Source organism: Camelus ferus, chromosome 18, assembly GCF_009834535.1.
Source record: "Camelus ferus isolate YT-003-E chromosome 18, BCGSAC_Cfer_1.0, whole genome shotgun sequence".
NCBI lineage: Eukaryota > Metazoa > Chordata > Mammalia > Artiodactyla > Camelidae > Camelus > Camelus ferus.
The window spans coordinates 26362092-26376624 of record NC_045713.1 but is presented as its reverse complement, the minus strand read 5'-3'; the positions used below and the strand labels follow the sequence as shown (position 1 = coordinate 26376624).

Genomic DNA, 14533 nt, shown 5'->3' with positions numbered 1-14533 from the left:
TTAGAATGACATTCTCCAGGAGCATCCATGTTGCTGCAAATGGCGTTATGTTGTTGGTTTTTATGGCTGAATAGTATTCCATTGTATAAATACACCTACCACCTCTTCTTTATCGAGTCATCTGTTGATGGACATTTAGGCTGTTTCCATGTCTTGGCTATTGTAAATAGTGCTGCTATGAACATTGGGGTGCAGGTGTCATTTTGAAGTAGGGTTCCTTCTGGACATATGCCCCAGAAATTATTACTTATAATTATACCTAGACATAGAATAATAATAGAGATTCATTTACTACATTAGTTAAAAATGCTTAAAAGTAAATATTACTTTCTTAGCATACTGTGAAATGCAAGTATTGAAGCCAGATTGCCTGGGTTGGAATTCTGGGCAGACATAGGGGCTTCGACAAATGACTTAGCCTTTCTGTGCCTCATTTTCTTCCTGGGTAAAGTACCTGATGTATTACCTACCTCCCAGGATTGTTGTGAGGATTAAAATGTCTTTAAGACACGTAAAGTGCTGATAATAATGCACAGCAGTTGCACACTAAGTCCTCAAAAAAGCTGATGTCATGGTTATTAGAAAACGGTTTCTTTCATATAAGGACTTAAGTAATACTTTCCAAATAGGTTTTATTGCCATGAAAGCCAGTTTTTATTGAAAAAGACAACAACAAGAAAATCCTGGTATATTTTTTCCTATCAAATAATACAAGTAATTTTATGTTCTTCCTTTTCCTTTCCTTGTCTGCTTGATTTAAATTTAATACTTTGTTAATAATATAATTGATATGCTTTCTTTGTCCTTTAATGTTACTGTTTCCATTTTTTGTTTAATCCCTTTTATTGAAAATTATCAATGCAAAGGTTTTATATAAAAAATAGATTTACATACTTCTTGTATTTTCAATATTTAGTATTTGGCTTAAAGGAATTGCTTTTTTCTTTTTTCAGGTCTTCAAAGAAAATGTCTACTAAAAAGGACAAGGTATAGTAAAATATTAATCAAAAATATTTTCCTGTAGTAAAAAAAATTTATAAAAGATAGAGTGGAAAAACAGAAAATCCTCCTTTGTTGTAGAGACATTTACTTAAAAATAATTTAGAAACATTATTGATAAAGTTAGCCTTTTGACGAAAATCAGTTGTTTGGAGAATTGTCTGTGTTTTTGCTCTCATAAAAAGATGGATATTTATCACCTCTGTACACTGAGCGTATTTTACAACTATGTTGGAGACACTGTGAAATAGCATTATTTATTTGTAGGTCACAGAGCAGGTGAATTCTGTGGATGACCTCGATGACTTAACTCTGGCACCGGAAACAGCTTCTGAGGATCACAAGTCGCTTTCCCCTAATTGTAAGAGTACCCTGAGGCTAATCGAACAACTTGGCCCGGAGAGTAAAGGTAGGACCCCCATATGACTACACAGCCTTTTTAAGTATCTCGTGGTAACCTTTGCACACCTAGTACTGCCCCAGGGAGCACAGCTCCGTTACAGTCTGCTGCGTCTCAGAAACCTGCTTTGTGTCAAAGCAGAAGCAGACGTGTTGTGCGCTGCCAGCCGGGGGCTGTGACCGTTCCCACTCCCTGTGCTTTCTGTTGACTCTGCTGCTCCTACGCCTTCACCCAAGGTCAGGGTATCACTGCTTCCCTCCTAGAACGCTGAAATCACCTCAGGATTTTCTTCTCCGCCGTTCCACCTCCTGGAACCTTGGTCTACGCCGCCAGCATGATTACTAGATAGTTTTTAAAATTCAGGTCTTTGTTAACCTCCTTGCCTAAAATCCAGCTCCTGCTTCTCGTAGCTCCATGGTTAAAGGCCACAGTCCTCTGGCTTCATCTTGTTTCCTTTTATTACCCTTCTTTCCACATGAATTTTAGAATCATCTTGTCAATGTGAAAAAAAAAAAGTCTGCTAGTGTCCTGGAAATGAGATGTAGATCATGTTGAATCTGTAGATTAATTTGGGGAGAATTGACTTCTTAACAAAATGGAATTTTTAACCCTGAACAAAGTTCATTTCTCCATTTATATAGGTCTTCCTTGATTTTCTCAGTAATATTTTAAGAGTTTTTAGTGTCTGGGTCTTTCCATCTTTTATGTTTACCTGTATTTCTTATTTTTCAGTGCAGCTGTAAATAGTGTATTTTTACTTATTTGTTTGTTTCAAAATACTATATTTTAAATTTTAGTTTCTGATGATAGAAATATAGCTGATTTCTGTATACTGACTCTGTGCCCTCCAACCTGGCTGAACACATTTATTAGTTCTAGTAGCCTTTTTATGGATTCTCTCAGATTTTCTACGTAACCAAAGGTGGTCAAGATTTTTCTTCTTTAAACTACTGTCTTACTAAAGATAGTTCACATTTAAGACTTGCAGCCAATAAATACATTCTCTGTCACAGCTAATCAGCTCTGTCAGTGTTGCAACAAGAGTAGCCATAGACAATACACAAGTTAATGGACGTGGCTGTATTTCAGTAAAACTTTATTTACCAAAGCAAGCAACCCAGCCCACAGGTTGGAGTTAGCTGACTCGCATCATGTAATCGTATTCCCCGCTGATTAGCAGACACTTTTACCTCTTCATTTCCCATCTAGATGCCTTTTGGTTCTTTATTTTGCCTGATTGCACTGGCTCCAGTACAGTGCTGAATAGAAGGAGTAAGAGAAGCCATTCCTGTCCGGTTCCTCACCTTCTGGGAAAAGCGTTCCGTTTTTCACCATTGCGTATGGTGTCAGCTGTAGGGTTAGCATGGATCTTTGTCATAGTGAAGACGTTCCCTTGGTTCCTAGTTTGCTGGAAGTTTTTATCAGGAATAGATGCTGAGGTTTGGCAAGTGCCTCTTTTTATCCACTGACATGATCATATGGTTTCTTTTTTAGTTTGTTAATATGATGAATAACATTGATTTTTACGTGTTAAAACAGCCCTGCATTCTTGGGATACACCCCACTTGGTCGTGATGAATTTTCCTGTATTGTTGGATTTAATTTGCTAACGTTTTGTTTAGAATTTTTACCTCCATTTTCATGACATTAGTTTTCTTTCTTGTAATACCTTTGTCTGGTTTTGGATTCAGGGTAATGTTAGTTTTATAGAATGAGGACATAGTTCTTCCTCTTCGTTTTTCGAGGAGACTTTGTGTGGAATTGGTATTAAATTTTCCTAAAATATATGGTAGAATTCACCAGTGTAACCATTGGGACTGGAATTTTCTTTGTCGTAAGGTCTTTAAATAGGACTTTTGTTTTGGTTTTTAAGATATAGGGCTTTTTAGCTTATTTGTTCTTTCTTAATTGAGCTTTTGTAATTTCTCTCTTTCAAGGAATTTTACCCACTTCATCTGAATTGTCAAATTTATTTGCATAATGTTCATAATATTATTTTGTCATTCTTTTAATATCTGCAGAGCTTAGAAGAATGTCTTCCATGTTATAGATGCTCAATATCCATTTGTTCAATATATGGATGAATGAATGTGAAAATGCACAGTCCTTTATACACAAAAATTATTCATATATTTTGTTTCTATGTTTGTTTTCTTCCTAATGCAGATTCTGATAGGTTATTGAAAATTCAGGATCCAGTTCATTCATTCAGATCAATAGAACTGAAAGAATCTGACTGTGCACTACTTACAGGAAAAATTAAAGAAATGGAAAATAAGGTGAACTGGCTACAAGCAGAGCTGTTGAAAACAAGAGAAGCAAAATCACAGTTAAAACTTCAAAATGTGGAGTGGGAACGACAGCTCTGCAGCATGAGGTACTGAATTTCTTGGTTTTAAAGAAATATTTGAACTCTATATTTACTTTAATACTGTAGGTATGTAGGAAAAGTCTTAAAATTGCTAACTTACCTTTTGGGATTTTACAGGGGAGAAAATTTCATTAATATTGTGGAATATGAGACTCTTGGAAATAACAGCTATATATATATACACACACACTCATTCTATATTTCTTTAAAAAAATCTTTGGTCCTTATCTCTCAATTGTCCTCCAGAAAGTTTATATTACTTTACATTCCCACTTGCAGAATTATGAAATGACCATTTTTCTCAAGGCAGAAACTTTAAAAAAATTTATGCAGTTTGACTCTTAACATATGAATGGATGGACTAAAAAGTAAAGTGGAAAGTGATTACTGGTTAGTTTATTCAGCATCTCTCTCATACAGAGATAAGATCAGTTCAAAGGTCTATGCTGAAAGCACGGGTTACTCTTTATTTCTTAATTACTTAATAGGGATCCTGCCTTGTACCAAAAGGGATTTAAAAATGATTTACTAAAATAAATAATATTCAACAAGGTAAGTTCAAAGTGCTGCAAAAGAAGAAACATAAAGTGTAGGGCATCAGGGAGTAGACTCCCCAGCCTCGCCTTGGATTATGCTAATTAGTGGGTCAGTGTTCTGGAAAAGACATCTGCGGATGTTACCTTCCCCTGGAGATCATGTAGGAGTCCCTGTAATATCTCATGAAGTTGAAATTTTATTTCTCATGAAATTATAAACCTGTTTCTAAATAGCAACTTCTCTTTTAATTAATGACTAAATTCTCTGTCCTAATGAAGGAGTAATTTATGACTATGTGGGGGGGAAAGGGTAATTTTCAATTCAAACCTTACTGAATAATTGCAAATTTTCTTTCCTACACTATTGACCAGAGTTACTCTTGACTGAAACTCAGTAGCATTATGTCTTTTCATTGCTACTTTTCAAATATATATATATATACATATATATAGTCTATCTTTATGAAGAGATTGAAGTGAGGAATTTAAAATGTGAGACTTAAAAATGAAAAAAAAAATTGAGAACATAGAAATTCCATTGGGGTAATAAATCAGCATGTGAAGAACCAGATCATAAAATGAACTTTTTATTTTCTAACAAAATAAATTTTAAGGTAAGCATATTTCACTGCAGATTAACATTAGAACAAGAAACAAAGAAGAAGAAAAATGCTTATATATTATATGAAAACACTAAGGATGACTTAAAAAGAAAAGAGAAAGAATGCAATGAGCAAGTTTCCGCGAACCAAGAACTTGAAAGCACTGCCCGGGCACTAGAATGCAAACGGAAGAGCATAAGGAATAAACCAAACCAGGTAAATTAGTCTTAGGTGAAAATTGCGTATCTCTAACACTGTTTCATCAATATTATTTATAATATTCTTTTGAATTTATCTGTATTTTCATTTAAAACAAATAAAAGTTATCTCATCCTAAACATGAACTATGACATTTAGAGCTTAACTTACTAATTTCTTGATGTTCTTGGCATCTAATAGATGCTCTGTGTCTTTTCTGAATGAAGGAATGGAAGTTAAATTGAGCTTAATCATTAACATAAGGATTGACGGTTTTGGTCCATTCAACAGAGTAACAAGTCTAATTCAAATCCATGTGTTAATTCTGGCTTTTTGAAGTTAAAATCCAGGCTGAATTGCCTTGAGACTGTGATGGAATTGGTTAAATGCCTTATAAAGAAATTTTCTTTCACTGGGATTTCAAAATTTGTAGATACCGACAGGAATATGCAGAATAGATAAACAAGATTATACTGTATAGCACAGGGAAATATATACAAGATCTTGTGGTAGCTCACAACAAAAAAAAAGTCACAATGAATATATATATGTTCATGTACAACTGAAAAATTGTGCTCTCCACTGGAATTTGACACATTGTAAAATGACTATAACTCAATTTAAAAAGTGTTAAAAAATTTTTCTTTCATGATACTGCATCCCTTGTGTTTTTGCTCTGTGATAAATTTAGCTGTCATATATATTAGAATTTGAGTTATTTATGTGCAGTAAAGATCCCTGTGCTTAAAAAGGCTACTTCTTTTTAACAGTTTAAAAAATTTTTGTTTAAGATTCCCCTCCTAAGCTTTTTTTGACTTTTTTTCATGGTATAAAACCCCAAACCTAATGAAATATGTCTCCAGGTTTTAGAAGAGCAAAATGATGCTCAGAGACAACTTTCTCGAGAGCAGAATGCCAGAGTAATACAAGATGAAATCCTGGCCCATCATCTTTCCCAACAAAAGGAGGCAGAAAAGACTAACAAGAAAATGAATGCTGAGGTATTTTCTTTAGTCATCTTCAAACACGTGTGTGTATGAATTTGTATACTTACATAGTTTAAAAACCAATACTATAGGTATAGAAAGTATAGAGGGTTTTAAAAGCCTATATATGTAAATATATTTTCTGGGGGTTTCATTTCTGGTTCATTGGATAAAGCAATATTTTGAATTCAAATCCATTTGCCTGCAACAGTGACATAGTGACATTCACAATGGCCTCATCCGAGGAGAGGCTGTTCATATTTCCTATAGGAATTGATGAACTTTCCATGATCTCAAAACTGTTGCTACTAACAGCAGGCATTCTAGTTTCTGGCAGTGATCTCACTCCTTTGATAGATGAATGGAGAGGTTACTTTATCATTTCCACTGATGGTAAGGAGGAAAAAGTATAGCCAGTTCAGAAACCATAGTCTGGGTGTCGTTCTCCTACGTGTGATAAAAAGTAATGCTCTGCTCCATGTGGTATGCGATTTCAGTACAAGGAGCTTTTGAATATAGTGACATACCATAATCTATACTTAGTGATAATTTATTGATCAGTATTTTATTTTTAATAAAACAGTTCACTGTATTTCCCTGCTACTTCACATCCATTACTGTTATAAACACCATGAAGAAGAAATAAAAATTATTGCAGAAGCAAATAGTCTCCTGATTTTCTAAGAAGAGCTCTGTAAATTTGAGCCTTCTTTACCTTTAGTGTATTCACCATTAGGGAAGTAGAAGGCTTCTCTTGTGTTTATATATTTGTCCTAGAGAAGTAGTGTTGGTTTGGTGTAAGAGTCAGAGTCAGAAGACCTGGGGGAAACCCTGCAGCTTGCTTGTGTTTTTAACCCTTTATTCCAGAATTGTCACAGCTAACTGAGTTAACTGATGTTTGTAGACGTGCTTAGTACAGTGCTTAGATTTATCACTTATCCGTAGATGTAATTCTTATAACTCGCTCTAAAAATGTTAGAAAGGGAGAATATTTATGGAGTATTCTCAGGAAAAATTTTTTTAGGAAATTTAACCTGTCCAAATATATACAGAGCTAAGGCTCTTACTTTGGGGGTAGCTGTAAAGGTTAGATGTCAGATATAATTTTTAAGTGTAGTCAGATTTATTCATTGTTTATTTTAAGCCTTTTGGGTTTGTTGTATTTCAGAGAAAGAAAGGCCTTCCCAGTTCTGAGCTTCTTAAACATCCTTTTGTGGTTTCTTTTTTACTTTCATGGATTCACTGTCTTTAATTAAATTTTTAAACTTTTGGGGATTTCTGCTTGTTTAAAGTTTGAGATTTGTATCCACCTTAAGTTCTTCCAGTTGGATACCCAGATATTGCAAACTTTTTGTTGTATAAACTTAGAGATTAGTCTTTCACTTCAAAGGAAATTATGATATGTCAGTTTATTGAGTACAGTTCAAAGAGTAAGAGATAAGGGGTTTCACTTACAGGACACAAAGGATTTTGAGCTGTCTGACCCAGAAGATAACAGCGAGGTGCTTCCTCAGCAACTTCCTGAAGCTGAACGTCAATTCCGTGGCCAAGAAATTGAGCTCCATCCCAGGAGAGATGCTCTTAGACCAACGACGTTGGTATTTGAATGTGTGCATAGAGACCGAGGCCAAGCCCAGCGTTCAAACAAGGAAACTGAATCCTTGTCTCAGAGCAAACAAGGGGAAGTCAACAGATACATTGGAAAGCAGGCATTCTTGGAGGAGAGAGTATGTGAACTAGAAAGCGAAAACGTGTTGCTTCGACAGCAACTGGAAGCTGCTCAAAGTGGGGCCAAAAGTAAAAAGACAATACTTAATATCCCAGCGCCGTTTCTGGATCACCTGGGAAAACTTGAAGCCATGAGCAGACGAGTTCTGATGCTGGAGGAAGGAAACAAGGAGTTAATCGATGAATCCAGATGTTTAAAGGACAGACTGTATCAGTATGTAACGGACAGAGCAGAAATGGAAGTAAGTACCCAGAAAGGGAACTGATTTTCAGACTTCCTCAAAGAAAATTCAAAGTAGTATCTGATGGAAGCTAAACGGTGAAACTAGTTGAATATAAAAAATGTGCGGGGTATAAATATATACACTGTAAAGCAGCCTAAAAGCATATCTTGTATCCAGCAAACAAAATTGGACCTGAGAGGTGCTTCACTTTGAGTAAAGATGCCGTGTCACCTGAAATTTTAAGAGGTTAAGCTATAAGTTGTTGATAGATACAGGAAGGTCTTAGTAATTTACTCTTACAGTGCCCAAGTCATTTTAATCTTTCTGTCATCACATTTTAGTATCGTGACGAAGCAGATAAATGAAATGCTCAGACCTAAAATGAGTATTTTGAAATTAAGATTCAGTTGTGTGAACAAAAAAAGTAAAAGAAAAAAAAGAGAAAAGATTCAATTGTGTGGATTACCTTGACAGTCCAATCCAGATTTCCCAGATGAACTGATGTGTAAATGCTGTATTTTGTACTTTTCATTAGTAGCTTTTCGTTTATTTTTAGTTGGTATAATCTTACTTTTATCCATGTCAATTGGAATTAAATTTAGAAATATTTCCATCTCAAGTCATGTATTGTTATGACCTCGCCACTCCTTAAAGGCATCTACTTTTCATTCAGTCATAATTTGGGACAATTCGTAAATTTTAGCAAAACTGTGTTTGACTTAGTCTCCCCTGTTCTATTTATAATTTACTTTGAATATTTTTTCAAATAATGTGCTCACAATTCTCATTTCAAGGCTCAGTTACTGTCACTTGGAACTAAGTTTGTCCAGTACAGAGGAACTGGAGCGCTCTGTGATGTATGAGTTTGGCACTGGGGTCCCATTTTCAGACTGAGGAGGAGCAGGCAGAGTCCTGAGTGGCAGGAAGGGAGTGAGTGGGAGGTGTCGGGGGAGCTGTAGGAGCTGCAGTCCAGGAGGCAGGGGAGGCCAGGTTGTCTCGGGTCCCCAAAGGCCATTGGAATAACCTCATTTTTTATTGTGAGATAGGAGTCTGTTGGAAGGATTTAAACACCAGATTGAATATGTGAAGATCTCTGAACTTAAGCCTCTAATGAGAAAGAGGGAGAGTGTTCCACAGTGTGGAACTTACCTCCACTCATCCCACCCACACGCCCATTTCTGTTTGAGACTTCAGTGGGGGTAAAGCTTGGCCACTTCCTGGGAGGGGCAGGGAATGGCTGGTGGGGCTGCATCCATTGTCTAAGTTAACTTACTGTCAGTAAGGCAGGAGGGTCATGCCTTCTGTGTCTTTAATGAAATTCAGTAAACAGGAATGTGTGCCTGTGAGGAAAAGAAGGTGAATTGATGTCTGTGGGGATAGTTCTCAAAGTCCATATGTTGGAGTTATATATTATTAATGTAACTTAATGATAAGGTGACTTAAAAATCAGTAACAGAGTTATCTCTTTAGGCCTGTATGAGACAGCTTCAGCAAGAGCTGACTGACACCCGAAAGAAAGTGTCCATGTTGGAAGCTTCCCTGGAGGTGACAGCACATCATCACACTAACTCAGAAAATGAGAAACAGGAGTCAGAGAGGAGGTCACATCAAGCTGCGAACCCAGTACGTGTGAAATCTAGCACGTCGGCCGTGAGTGTGCAGCGCAGAGCATTGCAGGACACTAGCTTCTCAGGGACAGCTTTCTTTTGTATCTTCATTATAATTACACTTTTATTATCTTTATAATGCACTTGTTTCTTAAACTTTGACTTTCATTCTGCCATTTCTTTATTTTTCTGTTATATTTACCCTTAGATAAGTTGAGAATTATACATCTTTCCTCACAGAAGTTAACTTTTTTTTCCTACTAAACAGTATTTTTTAGTGATCTCTCACCACAATGAGGCAAGCAAATAAAATCAGAGGATAATGTTTCATGGCATGGTCCAGAAAATTGTCATGTCTCTTCGCTTTTGTGAATGGATATAAAATCTGTGTGTATTGATTTCATGGATTTCAGAGTAACTTGTGCAGAAAGGTCATTATACAAACCAGTTGAAGTTAGGCATTGCCTTCATTTTCTCTTCATTTTACGTATGTTGTCAAAGCATGGAGAAGTTCAGATGACGTCTGTACACCCAAAATAGAGAATTAGGAAAATTGTCTAGATCCTGCCTTTGGATTTTTTCTTAACTTTATTGAGGTAAAATTCACATAGGGGGGATTGCATAACTCAAGTGGTAGAGTTCATGCTTAGCATACACAAGGTCCTGGGTTCGATCCCCTGTACCTCCTCTAAAAATAAGTAAAACCTAATTACTTCCCGCCACCAAAAAAAAAAAAAAAAAAAATTCACGTATCATATAAGTCACCCATTTAGGATGCATAGTTAGTATCTCCTAGTATATCCAGAGATGTGCAGCTGTCACCACAGTCAATTTTAGAACATTCCCATCACCCCAAAAAGAAAGCCTGCATCCCTTGGCCATCACCCCCAGCCCCCGTCCCCCTCAGCCCCCGGCAACCACCAGTCTGATTTCTGTCTCTACAGATGTGCCTGTTCTGGGTGTTTCCCATGGATGGAATCACATGCTGTGTGGTCCTTCATGATTAGCTTTTTTCACTTGACAAAACGTCTTCAAGGTTCATCCATGTTACAGCGCTTGTCAGTATTTCCATTTCTGTTTATTGTCGAACATTACTCGGTTGTGGGGCTAAACCGTTTATCTATTTATCAGTTGATGGACCTTTGGGTTGCCTCTGCTTTTTGCCTATTGTTAATAATGCTGCTGTGAACATTTCTGTCCAAGTTTTGATGTAAACATGTTTTCATTTCTTTGGGGAATAGACTTAAGAATGGAAATGCTGTCATATGGGTCATACGGTAACTGTGTTTAACCTTTTGAGGAACTGCCATACTGTTTCCCAGGGTGGCTGCACCATTTAACATTTTTATCCACAGTGTGTAATTCTCCCAGTTTCTATGCATCCCTGTCAACACTGGTGATTAGCTCTCCTGGTGGGTGTGAACTGGCATCTCATTGTGTTTTGATTTGCATTTTTCTGATGACTGAGAATGTTGGGGATCTTTCCATGCGCTTATCCATTTGTGTATCTTCTTTGAAGGCCTGTCCAGGTTTTTGCTCATTTTAAAATTGGATTGTCTTTTTATGATCGAATTGTAAGAGTTCTTTTTGTATCCTGGGTGCAAGTCTTTGATCAGATGTAGGATTTTCGAGTATTTCCTCCTATTCAGGAGATTGCCTTCTTACCTTCTTGATGGTGTCTTTTGAAGACTAGAAGTTTTTAATATTGATGAAGTTCAGTTAATCTATTTCTGTCTTTTACTGTCCTACCTAAGAAACAAGTGCCAGATCCAGTCATGAAGACACACACCTGTGTTTTCTTCTGAGAATTTTGTAGTTTCAGTTCTTTCATTTTGAGTTAGTTTTATATGTATTGTATGAGGTAGAGGTCGAATTTTGTTCTTTGGCTTGTGGATATCCAGTTGTCCCAGTACCATTTGTTAAAAAGACTATTATTGTCTCATTCAGTTATTTTGACACTCGTATTGAAAATCAGTTGATCATAAATGTGAGGGTTTCTTTTAGATTCTCAGTGGTGATGCGTTGATCTGTCTGTCCTATGCCAGTACCAAGTCAGATGTTATGAGAACTCTTTCCAAGTCTTCTTGCATATTACCAGTTGTTTTACATAGTAATAAAAAGTCAGTGTCGTGGAATGTGTGTAACTCCACTTCTGTGGAGACCTGCTGCTTCCTGAAGGGGCCTGTGGCCAGCTTATGCCTTGCTGACTCTGTGACATGACAGAAAGTAGGCTTGCAAAGATAAAGTCCATTCCTTCCCCCCCATTCAGACCTTTAGTTTATCACCCAGTGCCTCCCACTTCACTCCACTTTCCATCAAATCATGGTCACGGCATCTGCTGACTCAGTCTGCAATATACTTCATTATGTTGCACTTATTATAATTCATAGAGTCATCCATAGATTTCACTATCTAGAGGCAAAAGATTAAGCCTGGAAAAGATTAATTCAACCTTCCTCTTTGGAAGCCTCTCTAATCCATCATCTTGCGGTTCACGATCAAGTCCTCTTTTGGCTTGGTTCTTGTGTGTAACACTGGTGCCGATCTTGTTCTTGGTGTAGATCCTGCACTCTCAGCTCCCTGTGTCTACCTCCTTTTACTTAAAAAGAGAGATGCCTAGCTGTATTCTATAGCTGAATGCATAATTAATGAAATAAGTATTTCATCCCATCCAAGGAAAGTTTTTCAAGAGTACAGCTGTTAAAAATTAGATAATATTCAATCAGTTTATCAGAAACAGATAACAGATTAGTAATTTGAATTTCAAAAGCTCAAAGCCACTCTGTGTGATACGGAGAAGCATTGTGCTACAACATGAAGCTGAGACAGTCCTACCTTCCCTTACCAACCAGCTTTGAAGTCAGGTAAAGGAAAAATTGTATTTAATTTAAATACTGCCAAAGGACACTACATTTATGGTTCCATAATATTTTATTTTCTCTCTGAGGAAAGGAAAATGAAGAGTGAGTGCTAGATTAATAAATTCTCAAAGCTGCCTGTCTCTTAGAAGTTCAGTTAATTGAAATGAGGTAAAAAGGCTGATTTTAGTAAACTGACTGTTTCTAGTTTTTTTCAGTTACTAGACTTCAAATCCTATGTCTCCTTGCTTACCAGTCTTCCTTACCCTCAAAGTTGAGGGGAAATTGTGAAATAGATGCCAATTTGTAAGAAACTGTAATTGGAGGGAACTCCGAAGTACCTTCCTTCTCACTAGTTCTGAGGTCTTTCTTTATCTGCTTCTTCTCATCAGCACTTTGCCATTAATAAGTTAATCTCAACGTTTGTTACTATTCCAGTTTATAGGGAGACCAATTTCTACTATATTCAAGTTACATTTCTTACTATCTTTATTCATCCACTTTTCTGTTCATCTGTTTTTGCCTAACAAACTCCCCAAAGTTCAGTGGCTTAAGTAAGCATTTATTTTGTTCACAACCTACACTTAGGAAAAGTGTGGTGAAGACAGCTGGCCTCTATTCCTCTCAGCTTCAGGTGGGGCAGCTCGAAGGCGGGGGGCTGGAATCGCGTGCAGTTTCATCCATTGATGTCTGATGGTTGATGTTGGCGGTGGACTGTGGCTTTGGTGGGGCGGGCAGGTGGACCACCTCCCCTGGAACACCTAAGCTGTCTCTGTGGCCTGAGCTTGCCCTCATGAGACTGGGTTCCAGGGTTAAGAGCGAGGCAGAAGCTGAACTGCCTTTTCAGACCTGCCCTGCAGTTCACTCGGTGCCCCTTTCACCGTTTTCTGTTCTTTACGAGGAGGGCACTTAAGGTTGGCCCATATTCTACCTTTTTTATGGAATTAACTTTGAAAAGTTTATGGAGACATTCAAAAACCAGCATAATCTACTCACTAGCCACAATGTTTTCTTACTGCTTCCATATGAGAAATCCACTTATCCCCACTCAGTCCCTGAGCAGGTCTCGGTCGCAGTGGTGGTAGGCTCAGGCTCCAGTCCAGGGTCTTACTTTCCCATCTTCATCAGGTCCAGGTGGGGCTGAGGTTCCTGGGCGTGGTTTCTGGAGTGCAGCCCCTTGGGTACACTCCTCTCAGTGCTGAGGCTTGAGGATAAGGAGACACGGGTTATTCGCCACCACACACCCAACATTCTGCTAAACTGCTAAGGACTCCCTCACTCACAGATGGAAGATGGGAGGCACACTGGTCCGTAGCAGTTCTGAAATGCAGCCTGATGCTGCTGGCTCTTTGATTAGGACTTAGTCCTAACCCTGGGAGGGGTTCTCCTTCGCTGCCCTCTCTGAGCTCTTTGTTCTGTCCCTTTCATGAGCAGTGACCTGTGTTTGCAGCTGAGTAGTTCTCTCAAGCCAGCTTCCTCCTTGTAGACCTTCTAAGAAAAACCCAAAGGCCTCTTCCCGTTTTGCACTATCTTTGTCTCTTTCAGTCCAAGCTAGCAAGCAGTGTTTTTGCTACCACAGTTCTCTTTAAAACTTTGAGTTTCCTGTGAATTTTATTGGGTTCATGCCATTGGAAAAGCTACTCTCACGTCTTCTTGAGATAAACTCTTCACCTTGGGCTTCCTGTGAAGCTGTTGTGGGACCATGCCTTTGAAATTCTTATGCTTTTAAGATCTTTAAAGGAATTTGAGGCGGCACCTTAAATCTTTCCAAGGTCTTAACAGAATCTTGGCTTCGTCTTTAGACTGTTTTCCTGGCAGCACCCTAGATTTGATCTTAGCCCGGAAGCCATTTCTCTGCTTACCCATTATGTGACAATTGGGCATGTGGGGATGCTTTAAATGGGATACAGATATTTGAACCCTGTGAGTCCTGGTTCCTTTCTATTTAATAATCTTTTTGTTTGTTTGTTTTAGCTTATCTCTCTCATCAATTTTACTTTCAGCTGTTCGGTAGCAAGAGTCCC

At 37.7% G+C, this 14533-nt stretch overlaps 1 protein-coding gene across 13 annotated transcripts in view; it reads left to right on the top strand.

Annotated features, from left to right (window-relative positions):
- LOC106731134 (ankyrin repeat domain-containing protein 26-like) overlaps positions 1-14533 on the top strand; it is a 54132-nt gene that overhangs the window by 28983 nt on the left and 10616 nt on the right. For 9 of the 13 annotated variants that reach the window (XM_032460750.1, XM_032460751.1, XM_032460752.1 and 6 more), the window contains 7 exons: positions 954-987; positions 1267-1408; positions 3566-3776; positions 4941-5124; positions 5970-6107; positions 7550-8062; positions 9515-9694. In XM_032460750.1, coding sequence (XP_032316641.1) covers positions 954-987; positions 1267-1408; positions 3566-3776; positions 4941-5124; positions 5970-6107; positions 7550-8062; positions 9515-9694 — 1402 coding nt within the window. The remainder of the gene's footprint in view (positions 1-953; positions 988-1266; positions 1409-3565; positions 3777-4940; positions 5125-5969; positions 6108-7549; positions 8063-9514; positions 9695-14533) is intronic. The other 4 variants (XM_032460753.1, XM_032460754.1, XM_032460757.1 and 1 more) reach the window with 4 other exon arrangements.